The following is an 18,094-nucleotide window of genomic DNA, read 5'->3' on the forward strand; positions in this document are numbered from 1 at the left end:
CCATTCCCTTCTTTTAACTGGGCACCTGCTAGGCCACATTTCCCAACGTCCTTTGCAGTCAGTGGTCATGTGACCAAGTTCCAGCCAATGGGAAGTGAGCAGGCGTGATGCATACCTTACGTAGGATACAGCTTTTAAGGAACAGTTGTGCGCTCTCCCTGTTCTCCCCATCCTTCCACCTGCTAGATACAGATGACAAGGAGGCCTCAGTGGAAGGAGCCCAGTCCCTGAATCACTATTTGGAGGAAAGATGTCCACCAACCAGGAATCTCCACTTTGGACTGGTATATGAGAGAGAGGAAAAACCCCTGTGTGTCTGAGCATCACACACATCAGGGTCTTGTTTGTTACAGAGTGAAAATCTAGTACCCAGTGCTACCTCCTGCCACAGATGCTCTGGGGAGACAAGCACACAGAAGGCCGTGAAAGTCAGCTAAGAACATACCTTCCAGGTGAGTCACAAATAGTTCCGCCTTTTGCCTGTCGTAGTCCAGACAGTAGTGAAGTTTGGGAGCTTGGTTCCATCTGGCAGCCTTCTCTGGGTTCCAAGTCTCCATGACACAGACATCCTCCACCACACCTGTTAAGAAGGTAAAGCCATTACTCCCACCCACGCTGGGGTCCTGTTTTCCAGATCATACCTTTTCCATCTCTGCCACAAATCCAAACCCATAGCTTCCTAACCAGGTGCAAAACCATGGTGGCTGCACCAGGGGACCACCTGTGGTCCCGGGCATTACCATTCAAGGGACCATCACAGCCCAGTGGGCAAGACATGGGCTTTGGCGTCAGACATGAGCTGTTACATAATAGTTATGTGACCCTGGACAAGTTACTTGACTTCTTTGAACCTCAGTTTCCTCATCTTTACAATGGGAATGATAGCGGTTCCCTCTTCCTGGAGTTCCTGTGAGCATTAAATGAAATAAAGTGAGAAAAGTACTTAGCCCAGGGCCTGGCCCCTGGTGAGCTTTCAGCAGGGGAAACTGTCACAGACTGTGTGGTCCTGATCATCCTGTTTCAAGCAAATCATTCCCCAGCCCATCTCCAGCTCCATCTCTCTCACAGAGTCTAATCCCTGCTCCCCAGGAGTTCATGGCTGGAAGTAAATGTCAGAGAATTAGTCAGGCAGGAGTAGATACTGGAGGGCAAGATAGTGGATTTGACTCTAGAGCGTGCTCAGTAAATACTTGCTGAACGAATGAATTTAATTCAGAAGTTCTGAAAACTACAAATATTGCTCACTCTGCCCCTCACTTGGACAGGAGCCAAACATCTAAGATTCTCATTAGTCAAGCATAATGAGAATGAAATGATCCAGCAGCTGAGGAGACTCCACTTGTAGCAAATTGGAATTTAATTTTTTTTTTGCTTTTCAGGACTAATTTAAAGGGCAGAAATATAAAAGAGTATTTAATTTCCAAAATGGTTCATTATTGGGTTCCTGCAAGTAGTGAAGATTCTCCCTGGTGTGTCTAAGCAAGGAATGGGCTGACCAGGATGTGAGCACAATGTGTAAAGCCAAACGAACACCCACCCAGGCCCCGGGTGGCTTCCAAGGGCAGCACATGGACAGTGTCAGAGGGGGCTTGCCTGGCACCCAGAGCTCTCGGGTCTCAGACTGCTTCAGCCTTCAAAATCAAAACCAAACCGAGACCAAACCAAACCCAGCACCCCTGGGAAATGCAGAACAGCTTCAGCTTCAAAAACCAGGGCCCCGTATATGTATAACTGAGTCACTGTGCTGTACAGCAGGAAGTAACACAACATTGTAAATCAACTATACTTCAATAAAAATTAAAAAAAAAAAGAATCGGACCCTGAGCTCTAAAAGGGGCTGATGAGAATCATTGATGGTGGGAGTAGACTGAGTTGCGCACATCATGGGGACAGTGTCTAATCGGGCGTCCTCTCCCTCTGCACACCCTGGCCTCTGGTCAGTATTTGCTGAACCAAACAGCTCTTAGATTTCAGTGGAATCAGAACTTGGTTGTTGCCTTCTGTGGTGGGGAAAGGAATGAGGAACCAGAAAGAGAAAACAAATGGATGTGTTGTGAATTCTTCAAAGTTTCAGACTCTGAAGTACTCTGCTGCTGTCCTTGGTGGAGAGTGGCCAAGCCTGGCTTCATCCCAGCCTCGAGAAGTCTGGGGCTCCCAAGGAGCCCTCCTGTGATTCTGCTTCTGATTCTGATTACCACTCCCAAGGGTCCTCATGCAAATTGTTCCCCACCCTCCAAGCTTAAGCTCTCAAGGCCTCAATGGGTTTATTTTCATTTAAAATGTGAGCTGGCAAACCTGGAGGCTAAAAGCCAACCAGGATTCACTCCTGCCACCAGCACTACCTGTATTTGTTCTTGAAGAAATGCCAGCGTAATCACTGTAGTTCTGGGCTGGGTTGGTGGGGGGGCACCTGTTCACTGGCCAGCGTGGTGCTCGCCCCAGGCCAGAAGATGCCTTAGCCAGTTACGCTGCTCCTGTTTGCACCATCTCCCTCTCCAACCACACAAACCATGTAACGATCCATTCTCCTGGCTGGATTTTTTGTCTCCTTATGAAAGTCTGCATGCTCCCTTGGGTTAGGCGCTGTCTCTGCCTTCATATCTGCCCCAGTGTCCAGCATAGCGCTGTACACAGAAAGGTGTGACATTCTTGATGTTGATGGTGATGAGAAGGAGAATAGAAACAATACTAATGATGATGTTTTGATTACATCCTTGGGCCAGGCTCTGAGTTAAACACTTTCTATGCATTATTATGTTTATACTTTACAACAACCCTACTGGGCAGGTGATAGTATGATCCCATTTTATATACGAGGAAATTGAGGCCCCCAAAAGATTAGCAACGTGACCAGGGTCACACAATGGGTATATAAAAGGGGAGAGATTAAACCCATGACTCTGAAGCCTGTAGTTTGACCGCAGCTCTTTATCCCCTCTCTATAGTGGTGCCCATGTCTAGAAAGGGACTCTCCATTTCCCAGTGGAAAGTTGGAGGCCTTGGGGAGATGCAATGTGGGAACATGCAGGGAATAAAGGGCTAAAGGACTGTAACTCCAAGGTGCTGTGCCCACTGCTTGCCCAGTGTCCAATGCCACGGACACTGGGGCTGGCCATGCCCACCATCTACAGAGATGCTTTCACCCCTCGCTGAGTACTGCCCATGGAAGAGTGAGGGGCAGAGATCCCTACCATTCTGAGGAAGGACGAACAGCTCCTCTGTGACCTGCCTCTTGAGGCGGCTGTCATTCGGGGCCTGGGGGCTGGCAGGTGCAGCGGGCTCCGCTGTGGTCCTCAGCGTGTAGTCAGCGTAGTTGATGACCTCGGGAGCCGTCACAGCTGGCCTGGGGCCGTAGATATCTGGGAACTTGAGGAGGGCTCGGGGCTGAACGGGCTCTGTGGACTTTTTGACGTTGAACTGCACACACAAATCACTCTGATTAGTCCACGAGAGGATCTCCTGCCGTTCCCACCCCCAGAAATGACAGTAGATGACCTGAGCTTTCAGGGGAGGCAGAGGGAGGGCTGTGGCTCCTTTCTGCTCTGAGGACCATGACTTGGGAAGGCAAAATGTCACCTCCAAGTGCAGCAGAACCTCCAACATCATGAATCACGCCGGGGCCTGCTGAGATGTCAGCCCTGTTCGTCCATCCCCCCTGCATCCATCCCCCATGCACCCTACAGCTGTGCCCCAGGCCTATCACGGTGGCCTTCCCTCCACTGCTCTCATCTGTGCCACCTGCCTCTTTGTTTTCCCTCCTCCTAGTTTTTTTCTCTTATTCCTCCTCCCCCTCCGCTTCTCCACCCAATGGCTCAGAAATGTCTGTGGCCCCACAGACATTTGCAAGACATCCAAACTCCTTGCAGTGACCGATAAGTGCTTGCCCAGCCTGGCCCTGCTCATCTTTCTGACATTGCCCCCAAACCCCTTTCCAGCCACTGAGCAACCTGCTTCTCAAACAGGCTGAACTCTTTCTGAGTTTGGCTTCTGGCCCCCAACTCCTCCCCGCAAACCACTCACCCCCACCTCCACCAGCTTTAAATTAAGTCCCTCCTCCAAGCCTGTCCCTCCTTATCACCACATCCAGCTTTGCTTTACAGCATCTCTCTCACCCTGTATTGTTTTCACCATAGCCTGACCTGTTTGTGGTCAGTCTCTCCCACTAGTATGTGAGCTCCACAAGCACAGGGATTATGTCTTGTCTTGTTCCTGCAGTGTCGGCTCACGGGGAGCACACAATACATACTTGTGGCTAGGGCTGCCATGTTCAGTTGTGTGCTCTGTGCACTGCACAAAGATGTCTGGATGCGGAGCAAGTGGGGGCTGAAATGCAATTTGTGCGCCCCTCGCCCAGCTATGTGCCCTGGGGTAGGGCTGAGTCCACCTGGGGGAAAGTCCATCTTTTCTTTACACAAAGACCCACCTGCTTGTCAAGTCTTAGGTGAGCAAGGCTGCCTCATACAGGAGTGGAATCTCCTATCTTTGCCTCCACTGGGGACTGAGATGTCTCCTACTTGAGGGATTCAAAGTTATTTAACAGGCAGCAATACCGAGGACCCGTCCAGTCCCCAGGAAATTGAGGGTGGACCAGCAGATCTAGAGCTTGAGTTGCTGACGCACTGGGTGGGCAGCCCACAAAACGGCCCTCAGCTTGAGGCGGGTAACAACCCACAGCAGAGCCCCCAAGGAGCTGCCTGCCCTCCATGCTGTCCTCCTGCCCCCGCCCCCCGCCGGCTCTGCCGCTGTTGGAGGGGCTGGCCAGACGTCAAGGCTGCTCTACCCAGTGGCAGGAGTGACTGAGAGGCTGGGAGGAGTGTGCAGTCCTGGAGGGGGGCAGTGGTTACACTGTTTCAAAGTTCAGGTTTAGTGTGTTTGCGCTCTGTACATTTCACTGCCCCAGGACAACTCCTGGACATTCTTCCCTGGTTGAGACTCTGTCCCCAACCGCTCCTGAAGGAGGCTGGAACTTGATGACGGGAGCATTCCTAACTATCCTCATTGACTGGACAATGGACGGAGAGTCCATGAGAAGGTGCGAAAGGGGTGAGAAGCACGAGCCAGCCTCTCCTGAGCACCCACTTCCTGCGGGCACCCTGAGGGCTGCAGCCCCTGCATTGCCTCATGTATCCTTCAGAACTCCCTAAGGGGCTTAGGGAGGACAAAACCCTTCATTCCCCGCTTGGAAACACTGCCCAGTAGGCTATAATGCAGCCCAAGCTAGGACACCTCTATCCTGATCTCTGCTGAGCGCATCTGGCACGCATGAGCTCGAAAAGCACTTCCGACTTCAATGGACCAAGGTTGCCCTGGACCAGACAGTGCGGGCAGTGACAAGATCAAGCCTAGACCAGCCTGGCCCCAAAGCCCACTGCCCCAGGGGCCCCCAACCTTTCTTCTGCCTTCAAGCCTTTGCCAGGCAGCACCCACCCTTCAGAGACGCTTGTCATTGTTACACATTTCGACTAGGCACCCTGGGAGGAGCTGTATGATTTGTAAAGTCAGGCCCCCCTTTGCACCTCCACCACATTGAGAGTGTCACTGGGCATCCAGGGGCCTGGCTTCTAGTACTGACCCAACCGTCTGAGCTTGAGGAACTTTTGGCAGGCCATTTCACCTCTGAGTTATCGCTCAAGAGGCAACGTGATTTCAAGGCTTGTTTCACTCCCACAAGCCAGGCTACAAAGAGGTGGGAGACTCTGTTCTTTATTTGCCGGTACAGGTGAGTTGGGGAGACAATCACAAACAGGAGAGTAAATAAGAGTATATTCGGGGCTTCCCTGGTGGCGCAGTGGTTGCGAGTCCGCCTGCCGATGCAGGGGACGCGGGTTCGTGCCCCGGTCCGGGAAGATCCCACATGCCGCGGAGCGGCTGGGCCCGTGAGCCACGGCCGCTGAGCCTGTGCGTCTGGAGCCTGTGCTCCGCAACGGCAGAGGCCACAACAGTGAGAGGCCCGCGTACCGCAAAAAAAAAAAAAAAAAAAAAAGAGTATATTTGACAGTTTGGGACTGCCGTACAGAAGCAGGTGGCAGACAGCCTGTGTAAATAACAGGTGGGAGAGAGCAGAGGACACCTGCAGGGGGCAGGCAGAGGAGTCCTGGAGGTCAGGGAGGAGCCAGGGCGTGAGCTAGACCTTGAAGGACAGGGGGTCTGGAAGGCAGAGGGAGGGCTGGGGAGGAAGGCTGGACCCCGGGAGGAGACACACAGAGCAATGGCCGATGTCCCCATGTCTTTTTGTCCTCCACAAAGTGTTGCCTGCCTCTAACATTTCATCCGAGTTATGCTAATTATACTATTTCACAATAAAACGGAGAATGGAGGAAGTTCAAGGTCATACCACTGATGCGCAGTCTATAACCAAGCCTCCAGACAGTTCTCACTTCCAATTTGTGTCATTTCCACTGCCTTGCAGCTGTTTTTCAAAAAAATAAGTCCTTATTTGTTTTGGATGCTGGATTCTAAGTGGCAACTGCAGCATCACGGGGTTCGGGCTGCCAAGACTCCCTCCTGTGCGGCAGCTTCCCACGGCTTCCCGCAGGCCACTGGACCGCATCGTCTTCTCAGAGTCACCCTGTTCTGTCACTTCTGTGGCCAGAACGGAGGCTCTTGGGCTGGTCTAGGGAACACTTTTACATTTACACTCGGTTTCATCTCAGTTCAATCATTTTAGAAAAGGGCTATGTTGATTAATTCCCAGTTAGATCCAATTTGGCTGACTTTGCATTTTTAATGGGGAAATAATCACTGGGCTCAGTTTTGAGTGAGGTCCAGTCTGTGTCACCTCAAGTCTCTGCAGAGCCTGAGTTCGAATTCCTCCCTACACAGTGGGTCTCACTTTGTGTGCCCCTGAGAACCTCAGGAGCCTGTAACGGGCTAGGCTTTTCTTGGGTGTCCGTCAGTATCCATTCCCTGCTCCCTCTACCTTCCCTCCAGGTCACCAGGTTTTCCGGGTCCCACCCCAGCTCCGGGGCAAGGGTGGGGAGAGGGGTTCTCTTTGGTCTGATTCCAATCGTTCTTGGCATCATCTTGGGAACTGTTTCTGCCCTGGGGAAGCCACCCCAGACAGAATGAAAGGACTTGCTTTGCACGGCACCAGAAGAGTTTCTCTCCCCTGCTGAATACGAGGTATGTGGCCCTGCCTCGCGACAGCAAGGTGAGCCGGTCTTAGAACAGAGCTGACAAGGTGGACCACAGAGTAGAGAGACAGAAGGAAGCTATGTCTTTGATGACAGTGTCATTAAACCACCGACTCAACTGAGCCTGAAAGCTGTCCTACCTTTGTACTTCTGGTTACATGAATAAGGTTGTTCTTATTGTTGAAGCCTGTTTGGATTGGGGTCTTTGTGAATTGCAGCCCAAAGCATCCTGAACTGATGCAATGCATTTTTTATTGAGCATCACAGGAGATCATGACCTTGGTGTAGAGAAACTCTACCTAGGCTCAAACATCTCCCTGAGACCCTCTGCATCCAGCCAAACGCATCCTCTTTTACTGTTTATCCTCGTCCTGCCTTGGTAAGATCCTGTATGGCAATGGCTGCCTTTAGTGGAGAATGATTTATAGCCCTTGACCAGGCGAGAAGCAGCGTCTGCTGACCACTACATGAACCTCTCCAAGTAGTGAAAGCAGCAGCTGATTACCTATCTTGTTCCCTTGTACAATCTTCTTTGTTATGTTTCAAAACCCTGGTTCCACCCCATCTTTCAAATGCATTTATGTTTCCACTTAAATAGCTTAAACTTCAAAGCCCGAGAAGCAGAAAAGAGGTTTGGGACTTGAGGGAGGGAGCCTGGGAAGGGATTATGGTTGGAGCGGATGAGTGCCTGGGAGGAAGGAGGTGCTCAGCAGGGCAAAGCCCATGGGAGGACCTGAGTTCAAGCCTTACACCGCCAGTGTAGGAGCGGCAAGATTTCAAAGTGGGATTCTCTTTCTAAATGCCCTTTGAACCCAGAAAAGACGGTCTGGAAATAGAGATGCAGGATGAATCAGGGAAGGTTTCCAGTGGAGGCGAGTGTTCAACGATTAGGGAATGCCCAGCTGTGCTTGGCATGGCAGGTACAGAGATGCGAGAGACACCCTCACTGGAGCATCAGCCCCTTCTGATTCGTATCCTTGGCTCCTCCCTCCTCACCTGTCTCCGGGGCCATGAGCCACTTGCTTCTCCCCACGTGGCCAGCTCTGCGTGGACACCGACCAGCTTCACATAGGCACAGCCCCAAAGTGTCTTATGTCACACCCGTGCCACACTCCTCTTGCACCTGCCCTGGACTTCTTAGTGGCTGCTGAGGTGTGAGACACCCAGGGGCACTCTGGGTCCACTCAAGGGCAACCCGGATGTGTCAGGAGTTAAAACTCCGTGGGGGAAATTCGACCACTGGGGGCTCCTCCCTCTTCCTCGCTATTCCTCCCAAACAGTTCAGTGACATTTCAGAAGATGACACCTCGAGATCCAGCAGTCGCCCTGGACACCAGCTGGTGGCCGGCTCAGTAACGCTCCCTGTGTGCGCCCCGCCCACCCCCCCCCCCTGCATCCCTGGATGTCACTTGCTGATGAAGAAAAGCCCGGAGGCCTCTGGCAGGCTCAGCTTTCCTGTCATCCAGGCTAAGACAGATGGCATGGGTGGGGAGGGACAAACCTTCATTTAATGAACAAGTATTTATTGATGCCCTACGACAGGCCAGATCCTACGCTAAGTGTTAGGAACATCGAAGTGAATGAGACAGATGCTGTCCTTTTTTTATGGGGCTTATGTTGATAAAAAGGAAATTAATTATGTAGTTAATGATCTGTAAACAAATGTTTAACCTTACTAGAGATGTTAGGTGACCCCTTTTGTGACATGATTAGTTTTTTCACCTAAAGGCTGTTTATTAATTCGGGTTTTCACTCTGGGGCATCCACATTAAAGCATCACAGCAACCAGAAGTTACGGGTGGGGGAAACAGTCCCAACTGGAAATGGAAACGGATGGCTTTGCCCTTTATACTTGAACTTTAAAGAAAGAGATGGCAGAGTAAGAGAGAGATGAATATAGAGTTTTCAGACGACACCAAACATGGGCCATTGTGGCTGGGGTCTGAGGCTCAGCACAGCAAAGTCCCCTTCAGAGGGGAGCTGGGTCAGAGGACAGGGACCTGATAGTCTCTGTCACTCTGGGCTCTGATACCGGCAATTATGCATACTAACATGTGTACAAGAGTTTGAAATACAGCCTTGTGGTCAGAGTTCATGCTCTAAAACAAGACAGCTTGGTTGGAGTCCAGGCTCTGCCAGCTACTCGCTGTGTGATCTTGGGTCTGATTAATTAACCTCTCTGTGCCCCCGGTTTCTTCATCTATAAAAGGGAGTGTTCATAATAGTACCTATCTCCTGAGGTTGGATTGAGGAGTAGAAAAGACAACTGGGTGTAAGCTCTTAGCACAGAGGCTGGCATGGCAAGCCCTTGGCCAATGTTGGAAATACTTATTTGACCCTGGAGTCTATGTAAAGTTTTTGATTTATGCATTGGGACCAGTATCTATATTCTTTTTCATATTGTTTAGCACAAAAGAATATATATATTCGTTTTCATATTCTTCCCATTATGGTTTATTATAGGATATTGAATATAGTTCCCTGTGCTATACAGTAGAAACGTGTTGTTTATCTATTTTATATATAGTAGTTTGCATCTGCTAATTCCCAACTCCCAATTTATCTCTCCCCCAACCCCCTTTCCCCTTTGGTAACCATAAATTTGTTTTCTATGTCTGTGAGTCTGTTTCTGTTTTGTAAAAAGTTCATTTGTATCATATTTTAGATTCCACATATACGTGATATCATATGGTACTTGTCTTTCTCTGTCTGACTTCACTTAGTATGATAATCTCTAGGTCCATCCATGTTGCTGCAAATGGCATTACTTCATTCTTTTTTATGGCTGAGTAGTATCCCATTGTATATATGCACCACATCTTCTTTATCTGTTCATCTGTTGATGGACATTTAGGTTGCTTCCATGTCTTAGCCATGGTAAATAACAACCGGTAGTTTCTTAAAAGTTAAACATATATCTACCCTATGACCCAACAATTCCACTCCTAGGTATTTTTCCAAAGAAGATGAAAATATATGTTGACAGAAAGACTTATACGTGAATACTGATAGTAACTTTAGTCATACTAGCCCAAAACAGAAAGCAGCCCAAGTGCCCATCAACAGGAGAACGGGCAGGTACGTCGTGGCGTATTCTTACAATGGTATAGACTCCTTAACAGTAAAGGAAGGAATTGTGAATATACTCAACAACAGGGTAAGTTGCAAAAACATGGTCAAAAAAAGAAGGCATAATACATAAGCATCTATACTGTGTGATTCCATTTATATCAGAGTTTCTCAACTCAGGGGACATTTGCGATGTCTGGAGACATTCTTGGTTGTCACGGTTAGAGGTGGAGGCTGCTATCGGGTAGAGGCCAGAATGCTGCTAGCCATCATCCTACAATGCACAGGACCGCCCCCCACAACAAAGAATCATCTCACCCCAATGTAAATAGCGCCAGGATTGAGAAACACTGATGGAAATGAAGTTCTAGGACAGGTGAAACTAATGAATGGTGATAGAAATCAGAACCGTGGTTCTGATGGCTACTGGGGAGAACTGAGTGGTAAGAGGCATGGTAGAAGTGTGGGTTAGAGCCTAGAGGACAGATTTGTCAAAACTGATCAAACTAGTGGCTTGGGATGTGTGCATTTCACTATATGACAACAGTACCTCAATAAAATTTAGATAGAGACACACACACACACACACACACACACACATGCCTCTTGCCCACCTGCTGAATTAGGCTTTCTGGGGTGGGCATAAGAATCTGAATGTTGAGTGAGTGTCCCAAGTGATTCCTACACATGGCCAGCCCAGAACCTGTCTGTGGACCTGTAGTTAGGATCCACTCGTCTCTGGGTCAGTGTTTCTCAAACTTTCCTTCCAAAGCAACACCAGAGGCAGACGAAGGTAACACGTACTCCAGAGAATTGGAAGTCTTCTGGCGTAATTGGGATTCTTTCTTGAAATCTCCAGTTCTATCTTAAAGTTCATGTGACTTTTTGTATTTGACTCCATATTATTGTTTTAGTATTAAAATGTTTTAAATTACCATCAGGACAGAAAATTTTCGCTTATTTATTTTGTGACTTGGGATATTTCACAGGACACTGGCTAGTACCACATTCCCTCTGCTCCCCAACACACACACACACACACACACACATACACACACACACACACACACACACACATGCGTGCTCTAGTGGAGAAGCAGGACTCTTTCTTCCTATGTTGGACAATATGCAATAAATCAAGCTAGAAGTTAACTGAGAAAAACAGTCATTTTTCTTCCAGGGAAGGACCAACTCCTAGAGTCTGTGTGAACAACCATCTGTCCAAATTTTCATTCCAACTGTATAGATAACTCCTCTAAAGAGAATTTGAAGTGCAGCTATAGAAGCTCTTAACAGCCCAAAGCCTTGATCCTCTCTGCCCATTCCCTCTGTGGAGCATCCTTGCACGCACCTACAACTGATTGAACCTTCTTGGCTAGCAGGACACTTGTTCATGACCTTGTATTAGTCAGGGAAGACCACCTGCTTTGTAACAAACAACCCCCAACTTCAGTAGCTGAACACAATAAAAGCTGATTTCTCTCAGTCTTAAAGGGTCTGCTGGCTGTTCTCCAAACTCAGAGTCCTCCCAGCCTCTTCCATCTTGTGGTTCTGCCCACCTGTGCCCTGTACTGTTCCAATATGAGCTCACTGGATCCTCATAATAACCCTAGCAGGAAGTACTGCTATGATCAATCCCATTTTACAGGTCAGGATGCACAGCCAGCTAGTGAGTAGTAGAGGCAAGGTTCAAACCCGGGCTGGCTCTCTCCAGAGTCCTCTGTTTACCCACTCTGTCGTGCTTCCAGCCCTTTCCCACCTCCTCATATTTGTAGTCATCCTTTACTGTTCACCCATGATTTGTGCCCCTTAGACTGTTGCTTGGGCCACTGCCTGGCCCCGCCACCCCTTACTCTGCCCCTGCGTGCCCTTTAGTCAGAGGAAGAGAGTTGAAGTGCTGGTTCCACACTTTGACATATAGAAATTTCACCTGGGAGAATGTAAAAATCAGCTTCCCAAGTGCCTCCCCTGCCTTGACTCAGAGGTCTTGGTGGATCCTAAAGAATCTGTGTGTCTAAGAAGCTCCCTAGGGTGACTGTGACACAGGTGGTCCCTGAGACTCATGCGGGAACGCCCTGGTTTTGGGGAGGTCCTAGAATGCCAGGCAGGGTAGATGGAGAAACGTCCTCTTGTGTGGTGAGCTGCTCACAGGCACGACCTCCTTCTGTCACGTCCTCTCAGCTCCCCACAGACAGTTCAATGATGATTGATGGAATCAATGCATGGATGGCTGGTGAAGGAGGGTGGGTGGTGGGGCGATTAGTGTAATAATAATCAATATGATGGAGACCAGCGAAACACGAGACAGAGTGCGTAGAAGCACACCAAACTTTGCCCGGGGAAGGGACAGGGTGGGGTGGGGTGTATAATGGGAGGAGAATTTCATAACGGTTCAGAGACTCTGACTTTTGGTTGCTGCCCCCCAGCCCCGCCCCGAAGCCCGGGCAGCAGTTTGACAGGTGCAGAAGTGGGGGAAGGGCTTTCTGGGTCAAGGCAGCCACATGAAAGTCTGCAGTGTATTCAGAGAACAGCGGGTACCACCAAAGCTTAAAGCCCTACGAGAGAAGGAGGGGCGATGAGTGTGGCCATTATCCCCATTCTTCTGGAAGACACAGAATTCAAACACAGATTTTAAAAACTATAATTCCACAGGGCTGGAAACCACACAATGGCAAGATCCCACCCAGAGAATCTTGTAGGTGGTGCTGCATTGACTCCATCAGTTACATCACAAAGTCTGAAAGGGCAATATGGCCACCATCTCTCTACCACTTCCTCTGCACCCGACGCTCTGCAAAGCGCAACAGACTTTACTGCATTTGATCCTCACACAACCCTAGAGATAAGTGCCCACTGTTTTCTCTTTTCTATACCCTAGTGTTAATAAATAAAAATAACTTAATTCCTTTCTGTACAGAGGAGGAAGTTGAGACTCAGAGACATTGAAACTTGTCCAGGATCCCACAGCTAATGTATGAGAGCTCTAGGCGTGGACCACGAGTCCACCACGAAGCCAGTGCTGCTAAATGACATGGTTCCCTGCGGACTATGTCTCTGGATACCAGCCATAAACTGGTAAAAATGGAAACGTCCAGATCATTGCACTTGACGTGCTGTCACATCTCACATCATTAGATTGATGACCCCATGCCCCTCCCCACCTGGTAGTGGTGTAATGACCTGCCTGGGTGTTTGGGCATCAGCTCTGTTCCTGCTCTCAGTTCTGAATCTGGATTTGACATTCCTTGTGCAGAAAATGTGTTTCACTTGTGACCTGAGCTACGATACAGCCCTGTATCATCATCAGTTTGGATAAGATGGGAACACACATGCTTACTTGGTATTCGTCTCATGGTCTTAAGCAACAGTGTCCATTTGGATACTTTAGAATTTTTTTCTCAGTTTCTGATTTATGGGAGCCATGTTTTTAATGTAAGACAGGCAGTTTGGTATTAAAGGTTGGAAAATATGGTTATATACCCTTTTGACATTGAATTCAGGATCTTGTTTCGGAATAGTTACAGGATTTCTTGATTCTATGATGCTTGGATAATTGATGAAACCATTGACAAAAGCAACAATTTCCAACCTTGTTATTATGTCAGTGTACTACATATGATGGCTGAAGTACTGATATTTGATAGTTTTTGACTCATTTAAAAATTGATTAGAGCACATTCAGGGTTTCTCTTATAACAATACCTCTTTCACACATTTGTGTTCTAATACACTTTTCTGAGTGGGAGAGAAAGGAGATGAATTCTGCAGAACCCGTCAAGTATGTGAACAGCACCCATCAAAGGTGATTCAGCTCAGAAAAAACGTGCAGAAAACCACTAATTGAAGACTTCCTTCCACTCATGTGTAGACACTTGGAAAGCACATCAATTTCTAACCAGTGGTATAAAAAACTGCCAAGTTGTAAAACGAGCCTTCAAAACAGGACAGTGATTGTTTAACTAGATTCTCCTTATATTTTGGTTTTAAGCCAAAACCCTCCAATTAACCAACGTTCAGATTTCTGCCCAAACAGAAATCAGCACACACTTGTTGCCTGCTAACTATGTAGTCAACCACCGTACGTACCACGGAATAATTCTCTGCCCTTGGGAAGTTTACCATCCAATGGTGGAGGTGAGATAGTCCATAAATGGAATTATGAGGCTCTGATGCTACAACTCTTCTACCCTCTGCCCATGGCAGACATGACTAATCGATCAAAGTGTTCTTTCCTGCTGTGATCAGACACAGCTTGTTCAGCTCAGGGATCCAGGAAGCCACTACCAATTAATAAGAATTGATATGCAAGATGAAAGCTATTTGCTCCTCCTGATGCATACTTTACAAAAGGGAAATAAGTAAAGAAGGTAGAATTAAAAGGCCAAAGGTCTGGACTCTGTGCTACAGAAGACCTAAAGAGGAGTTCCTCAAAGTCAGTGAGATCAGAGAAGGCTTCCTTCTCTGATCAGACAAGCAGCTTCAGCCCAACATTCAAGGATAACTATGGAGAGGAGAGGCAGAGGTATCTCAAATGGAGAGAAAGGCAGCAGCCTGGGTACAGAGGGGAGCATGCTCAGGGTGTGGTGGGTCTGGCAAACCAGCTGAAGAGAAAAGTTGGGGCTGAGGGATGGATTTGCAAAGGAATGGTGAGACCAGGCTGTGAAGGGCCTCCAGTGCTGAAGACTTCTCCCAGGTAGTAGAGTTGACAATGCTTAGGGGTGGAGCGACGTGTAGGGAGAAGGAAGAATCCAAGAGAGCTGCATCAATGAAAAGTACCTCCATTATTACCTCTCGGGTCTCTTTCTTTTTCCAAAAAAAACAATCCCTGAGTGTCATTGGATGTCTACAGTCACAGCAATGTTTGGGCAACAGATTGGTTCTTCCATGTGATTTTCTTTCTTTTTTTTTTTAATTGAAATAGAGTTAATTTACAATGTTGTGTTAATTTCTCTGTAAAGCAACATGATTCAGTTATGTATATACTTTTTTCTTTTTTTTTTTTTTAATTCTTTACCATGGGAATTTCATGGAGATTTCAAGGAAGGGACAGCCACTAGGGGGCTTCTTCTAATATTCTCTTCCCAGCTGTCACTTTGGCTGACTCGAAGCTGGTGAGTATCATCCCTAGATGTAGCTGTTCCTTCTCTTAAATGGGATCCAAATCTATTGGATTTCCCTTCTGCGTGACAAGGGCCAACATTCGAGCAGTCTACACAATGTTGTCACAAAATACGATTAGATCATGGAAGGTCCATAATATCAGAATATTTGGCTCCCATTTACTATAAAGGTCAAATATTTTTCCTCAGCTCATTTCAAGCTTCAAGCCCTGAGCTTCCAACCCACAGGTGTGTCTGTTTGGCAAGCACGTATTAAAAACTTCGAGAGGGGCAAAGCACCATACTGGATGCTGGATCAAATGAGAAAATGGGCCATGATGTCAACAATACCCTCCCTTGCCTCCCCATCCTTTCCCTGATGTCACGTGGTGAAACTCCAGTGGTGGATGAGCCCCACTAAACCATGATGCTGCATCAAATAGCCCTGTGCTGCAAGACAGGGCTAGACAGGGTGGATGGTTCCAGGATAAATTCATGGTCTCCAACCTTAAACTCAGTCCTCTCCGGAAATCCTGCTATTTCCCTAACTCCTCCCTCAAGTCCACATTCTGGAATTTCTCTCTCTCCTCTGACTTCCTTCATAGAGAAAAAGGCAACCAAGAGAACGGAAGCCCCTTAGCGTCCTGTTAAGACACAGCGACCTGCCCTTCTTCTCCAGACAGATGCTATGCGCGTCCCTGTTCTGTGACGCTGCAGGAGGTGTCTCCCACTCTCCCTCCCTCCAGGACCAGTCCTTCCATCAGAGCCTTGCGCCCCATCTGCCCATGTGGGGGCCTTACACTAGCTGTTTCTTTTTTTTTAATCTCTCTCTCCCTCTCTCGTGAATGTTCATCCTCTCTTTCAACTGGCTCTTTCCCATCAGCTTTCAACTGTGCTCAATATTCCTTTGACCTCTTTTCCCCTGCTCAGCCCCAGCCCTAGCCCTCTCCACCCCTTTGCAGTCATGCATCTCAAAAGAACTGCCTATACTCAATGCTCTTCTCATTCCTCACTTTCCAGCCACTCTACAACACTTTCCCAGAGGCCCCGTCAGCCCACTGAAGGTCACTGTTGGTCTCCAAGGTCACTGGTAACCTTCACTGTCTCATTCCTATGGGTTTTTTCAGTCTTACCTTATATGAGTTCTCAGTGATTCCCTTCCTCTTCAAAAGTTTTTCTCTTGTTACTGTTATTATTTTGATATCACATTCTCCAGGTTTTTCTCCTTCCTCTCTGGCCACCCCTCCTTGTCTCATGAAATGTTGGCGTCCTCGGTACTTGTTCTTAGGCCCTCTTCTCTCTCATTCTGCACTCTTCCCAGGCGGTCTCAGCCATACTCATGGCTGTGGTCGCTATTCCCCAATATATATCACAGCCAGACTGTGAGCTCCAGACCTGTGGAACCACCAGCACAATTGACATCTCCATGGAGATAGCTTGAAGGCTCCTCACACTTGCCCTGCACAAAGGTGAACTCATGACTTAAAATCCATGGCCTCATCCTTGTTTCATTGATTGCAACCACCATCCTAAGTGAAACACTTAGTGTTGTCCCTAACTGCTCTCTCTTCCTGAAGCCCACACCCAAGCATCTCTCCAAACTACTGCCGCCATCATAGTGCCTCAAGCCATCATGGTCTCTTTCCAGGGTTTCCTTGGTATCTGCATTTCTACTCTTTCCCCACCCAAAAGGATGTTTTCACGGCCTAAATCTGACCACGTCGCATCTCACTTAAGACCTCTCAGTAGCTTCCATTGCTCTTGGGATAAATATCCAAATATTAATGGTGTCCCAGAAGGTCCTGTGTGGTGCTCTCTGGCCTGACCCACCTCGCCTGCTTGCAGTCGCTCCCTCTTGTGCCCTCTGTGCTCTACCCTCTTTGACCTGCTTTCAGTCCCTCCTAAGTGATATTTCTTCTTTCCACAGGGCCTTTGCACGTGCCCTATGCCTAGAAGACTTCAAACGCTCATCCCCAATACCTTTACCTAGTAAATGGCACTAACTGTATGCTACAGGGGTGTGTAAGACAGTCCATCTGGTGTATGGAAGAAAATTACAGAATCTCATTTTATAATTTATTTTTGCATTATTGTTTTAAAAGGGCCATGTTTGTGCATGTTTTATGATGGACACAATATATTAGTAGAGCAATATGTATACATAATATGAAGCCTACATATGCTTCACAAAGAATTAAGTATACATGTATAAGGGGCACAAGCTCAAAATGTTTTTACTGAAGGGAGTCTCCAAATATGTTAAGATTGGAGCACTAATGAGTTTTCACTTCTTGAGAGAACTCTTGCTTCCCTTACCACACCTAATACAGTTAGATTTATATTCATTTGTACGATGGTGTAATGAAGATCTCTACCTGTAGAACATGAGCTGCAGGAGGTCAGGGATGTTGTCTGCCCAGTCACTGTGGTGTCCCTATTGCTAACTCAGTGTCTTGCACATAATAGGTCATCAAGAAATATTTTTTGAATGAATGAATATCCTAGAAGTGTAATGTTCATGCCCACCCTTCCCATCCCAACAGAGGGCTTTCGTTTTTCACATCTGGAATGCTTTTTATGAACTCTCTCTTTCCTATGCAATGAACATACAGACAAGTCATTGCTTTGGTAAAGGATAAATGAGAAAAGGATTCAGAGATGCCTAAAATATACTCTGAGTACTGACTGGTGCTGACAGTGTTGGGTGCTTTCAAAAGCGTTATCTCAATTAGTCTTTAATACTACCATAGAGAATCTTATTGTTATCACCTCTGTTTTGTCGATGAGGAAAGT

General features: G+C 47.7%; 1 protein-coding gene across 1 annotated transcript in view; it reads right to left on the reverse strand.

Annotated features, from left to right (window-relative positions):
• Positions 1 to 18,094, reverse strand: part of SYT13 (synaptotagmin 13) — a 41,556-nt gene that overhangs the window by 11,250 nt on the left and 12,212 nt on the right. Inside the window, exons 2-3 of the mRNA XM_060017388.1 lie at positions 3,192 to 3,417; positions 446 to 580 (exon numbers count right to left, since the gene is read on the reverse strand). Coding sequence (XP_059873371.1) covers positions 446 to 580; positions 3,192 to 3,417 — 361 coding nt within the window. The remainder of the gene's footprint in view (positions 1 to 445; positions 581 to 3,191; positions 3,418 to 18,094) is intronic.

This window comes from Delphinus delphis, chromosome 8, assembly GCF_949987515.2.
Source record: "Delphinus delphis chromosome 8, mDelDel1.2, whole genome shotgun sequence".
NCBI classification, from domain to species: domain Eukaryota; kingdom Metazoa; phylum Chordata; class Mammalia; order Artiodactyla; family Delphinidae; genus Delphinus; species Delphinus delphis.